Raw genomic sequence first — 4889 nt, 5'->3', positions numbered from 1 at the left:
ATTTTTTTAATTAAAAGAAATCCCACTTACAAATTGCTTTTATTTTTTTAGAAAAAGAAATCCCACCTTTATTTACTTTTATTTTTAAAATTCCAACTTTAATTACTTTATCTTATTTAAAATCCCACTTTTTATTTTTTTTTAAAAGAGAATCTCACTTTATTTAACTTTTCTTTAAAAAACAAACCACTATCTTTTCTTTTTCTTTTAAAAATGCTACTTTCAATTACTTTAAATTTTTTAAATTTTCAGATACCTTTATATTTATTTTTTAATTCCAACCTTATTTTACTTTTAAATTTTTTAAAACTTTTTATTTTTTTAAATTTTCTACATTGTTTTACTTTTTTTTATTTTTTTATTTTTTATTTTTTTAAAATCATTTCCGAAATTACTATATATATATATTTTTTAAAATAAAAATAATAAATAAAATAAAATATTTTCGGATTTTTTTATATATAAAAAAACAAAAAATAAAACTATTAATAGTGATAATTCACTTTTTATTTTTTATTTTTTTGGTTTTGTTTTGTGTTGGACAAAAATGAAGAAGGGGTGTTGGGTTAATGGAGCGGACCGGATCGACCCGGTTTGAAACGGACCGGGTCATGGGGAAAGTTGGGCAATTATTTGGGCCTGTGGTTTGAAATTGAAGAAGTGGCCCAATCCGATTTTTCTTTGTATTTTTGTTCTCTTTTCTTCTTTTATTTTTCTAAAACTAAATTATAAAAGTACTTAAATTATTATTAAGAACTAAATTAAGTTATAAAAGCGCAAATTAACTTCCAATAACAATTAACGCACAATTAAGTAATAATTAAGCATAAAATTGTTCATTTGGACATTAAATGCTAAAAATGCAAAAGATGCCTATTTTTGTATTTTTTATTAATTTAACAAATAAACATGCATAGACAAACATACAAATAGTTACACAAAATATCACAAAAATTGCACACCAAGAAAAATTATTTTATTTTTTTGAATTTTTTGGGAGTAATTCTCATATAGGGCAAAAATCACGTGCTTACAATAACCATATCACCTCAAGAGCCTCCAAGTGACACAAAATCATATCACCTTAGGAGGTTTCCCTTATGCCTTACCCGGGGTAATCAAGGCAACAAGCAACAAAACTCAAAGATACCATGAGTTTATGCAATATCCAACTGGAAATAAAAATAAATAAATTATCATGTTAGTCAATAAGAATAACAAATATCAAATAACACAAGCTTGTATAAAAATGAAATTTATTAAAAGCAATATCTCTGTCAGCAATTACAAAGTAACTCCCACTGACTAAAGCACATCAAAAGACTTTAAAATACCCATATTTTAGCATGTTCATTAAACACTATAGGCCTAAGACCTTTAGTCAAAGGATCATCCAACATAGATTCTGTGGTAATATGCTCAATACATATATCACCTTCTTTTACCATGTCTCTAACCTTAAGAAACTTAAGGCTAACATGCTTAGAGCTTCTTGTTCTCTTGTTATTCTTAGAGAAGAACACAGTTGCACTGTTGTTACAGAAAATAGTCACCGACTTAGATATAAAATCCACAATTTGCAATTTCGTAAGAAAATTCTTCATCCAGACAACATGTGAAGCAGTCTCAAAACAAGCTCAGCTTCCATTGTAGATGTGGTAGTGATGCTCTGTTTCTCACTTTTCCAAAAAATAACACCTCCACCCAACATAAAAATATACCCAGAAATTGATTTCGTAGTGTCTTGACAACCTGCAAAATTAGAATCTGAATATACTAGAAGATCCAAATCATCAACCTTTTTGTACAAAAGCATGAAGTCTTTGGTGTGTTGTAGATATCTCGTCATTTTCTTTGCAGCCACCCAATGTGCCCACCCAGGATTAGAAGAAAATCTTCCCAACATATTAACAACAAATGCAATATCAGGCCTTGTACAAACCTGTATGTAAATCAAACAACCAACAACACTTACATATGGCTCATCTTTCATGGTTCTCATTTCAACTTCATTTATCAGACATTGATCTTTAGTAAGTCTATCCCCTTTTACAACAGGTGCAACACCAGGTCTACAATCTTGCATTTTGAAAGTTTTAAGAACACTCTCAATGTAGGAATGTTGTTATAAACCCAATAAACCACGTGACTTGTCTCTTTTAATTTCTATCCCAAGAGGATTCACCAAGACCTTTCATATCAAAAGACCTAGACAAAAATTATTTGGTCTCATTCATCAAGCCCAAATCATTTGTGGCAAGAAGAATATCATCAACATAGAGAACCATAATAATAAAACTACCATTAGCTATTTTAAGATAAACACATTCATCAAGCTTATTTTCCACAAATCTAAATTTTGTAATAATTTTATCAAATTTCAAGTACCACTGCCTGAAGACTCGTTTAAGCCCATATATGAATTTGTTATGCTTGCACACTAGATGTTGTTTACCAGCTTCTTTAATTAAACCTTTCAGGTTAAATCATGTAAACTTCTTCAAGTAGAATCCCATTCAGGAAAGCAGTTTTAACATCCATCTGGTGCAACTCTATATCAAAATAGGCCACAAGAGCCATCGCAACTCTAAAAGCATCCTTAGATGAAATAGGATATAAAGTTTCTTTATGATAAATAACTTCTTTCTGAGTGTAACCCTTAACAACCAACCATGCTTTATAACGGTCTATGTTTCTCTTGGAGTCTCTTTTGGTTTTAAACACCCATTTACAACCAATAGGCCTAAAACCTATAGGCAATTCTACTAACTCCCGCACTCTATTGTGTTCCATGGAGCACATTTCATCTTTCATTGCCTCATGCCATTTATCAACATATGGAGAGGAAATAGCTTGAGCATATGATAAAGGATCAGTTAGCTCTCTAGTATCACTAAGAATTTCAGTCACATACACAATAAAATCATCAGAAATGGCAGACCTTCTTTCTCTTTGTGACCTGCGGAGTGGTTCATTGTGTATATTTTGCTCAGGAACTATGGGATATGCATCGTTGTACCTTTGATTCTCCCCTTTATGAATAGGTTGATTTACCATCTTTTCATGTACAACTGGTATAGGGACAATGAATTCCTTCTCTTTCAATACAATTTCCTTACCACATGAACAATCACAATCACAAACATCATGCTCAAGAAGTTTTGCATTAATAGACTCAATGATTCTAGTGCCACGCTGTCACGACCCAATCGATGGGCCGCGACGTGCACCCGGCACCTTACTCAATTGAGTACCTACATAACGTATCTTTTCATGTCATACTATCATAGATAACTGAGTCGTAAGGCTTCCATGAGATAAGTAGAATTCAACATGTTATACCAACTTATACATAAAACCTACGGGCCCATAAAACCAAAATAGCCACTCGTACACTGAACATAGGCCGACAAGGCCATACAATCTTTTACGTACATGACATATGTCTACAAGCCTTTAAGAATACATAATTTTTATAAGGTAGGGACAGAGTCCCGCCATACAAAATAATACACGTCTAAATTATACTAACCAAACAAGCAACTCTGAAGCAAATGGAGCGCACCAACATCTTCCATTGAGCTGATAGCATACCTGTAGGGCTCTCGACCTGTCTATTGAGACATGTGGGCATGAAACGCAGCATCCCCAAGCAAGAGGGATGTCAGTACAAATAATGTACCGAGTATGTAAGGAATAAAAATTAGTAAATAATAGACATGAGAGAAACATGGAGTAAAAGACTCGACATGTATGTTTGCATAGCTCTGTGAATCATTTCATTTTTATAATGTCATGCATATGTTTATAAATGCCATACCATGTATGGGGTATATACGTTCATAACATCATAAAGCCTCTGAGGTCATCTCATCATATCATTTCGGCCACTATGGGCAAATTATCAACGTATACCAGTTGATCAGGTTGTGGTGCGTATATAACACTGTAACCTTTTTCCATATCCCATATAACTATAATATACATATATACATGTATATAACTCCATCTGTCCATGAGTCAATGTACATGTATAAATGCATGAAATGCATAAGAAATACATTAATAAGATTTTGTCGGAATGCCATAAAAATCAATATGCCTCTCGGATAAACTTTATCAAATACGCATTTTTCACAGACCCATGAACAGAAGAGAAAATAGTAATTCATATGGGGAATAAAGAATATAGACACCCCTAGTATTTCTATAAATAGAGTCATTTATGAAAGTTGCTTATTTTGCTCGTTTCATTTGTAAAATTTGAACTATGCCAAAAAGAAAGAAGGGATATCCTTAACATACCTGAGCCGATCCTCTAGACAATCTTTCTAACGCACGCCAATCGCAATGAAACATGTAACAACGAGATCAAAATAGGCAACAATTCGTATGAATACCCGAAGCAATAATGTTGCTATGCAAAGATACTCTTGGCTGAAGCTTTTCCGTAAGAACTTAGCAATAATGTTTGGTTTTTCTTTGGAAAATGATATTTGATTGAAATCTTTCTTTAAGAGAATAGAGATGACATTATAAAAATGAGGAATCTTGGATGAACTCTCATAGAAAGAACGTTATTCAGTTCTTTTCCTAAGAGATTTGAAGATAAATTGTGAATTTGGAAACTCATGCTTAATTATTATGTGGGCCTCACATGTCTAGCTTGGTGTCACACTTTTTTCTCAAAGTGTGACACCTTGCAACTTTAATACTTATTCATTACATATAAATGGATGATTGCCACGTTGGGGGAGGCTTTAATCTTATCCCAAAATTATTAATTAACTAGGTAATGACTCGTTACTCGATAATTAACCAATTACTTACGTAATTAAAAATTATCTCAAATTACTTAGAATACTACTCACTTTTAATACACATTATAT

The 4889-nt window shown here is 32.1% G+C and overlaps 1 protein-coding gene across 1 annotated transcript; it reads right to left on the bottom strand.

The window, feature by feature from the left end:
* Positions 1 to 1600: 1600 nt before the first annotated feature.
* On the bottom strand, positions 1601 to 2086 carry LOC138871081 (secreted RxLR effector protein 161-like). The gene has a single exon (XM_070148937.1). It carries the CDS (start codon positions 2084 to 2086, stop codon positions 1601 to 1603), a length of 486 nt encoding a protein of 161 aa, XP_070005038.1.
* Positions 2087 to 4889: the final 2803 nt, after the last annotated feature.

Source organism: Nicotiana sylvestris, chromosome 1, assembly GCF_000393655.2.
Source record: "Nicotiana sylvestris chromosome 1, ASM39365v2, whole genome shotgun sequence".
In the NCBI taxonomy this organism is placed as follows: domain Eukaryota; kingdom Viridiplantae; phylum Streptophyta; class Magnoliopsida; order Solanales; family Solanaceae; genus Nicotiana; species Nicotiana sylvestris.
This window is presented reverse-complemented; position numbering and strand designations above follow the sequence as displayed.

Bases quoted from the DNA above. Each gene is read 5' to 3' on its own strand.
- LOC138871081 (XM_070148937.1), bottom strand. From the start codon at position 2,086: ATGCAAGATTGTAGACCTGGTGTTGCACCTGTTGTAAAAGGGGATAGA.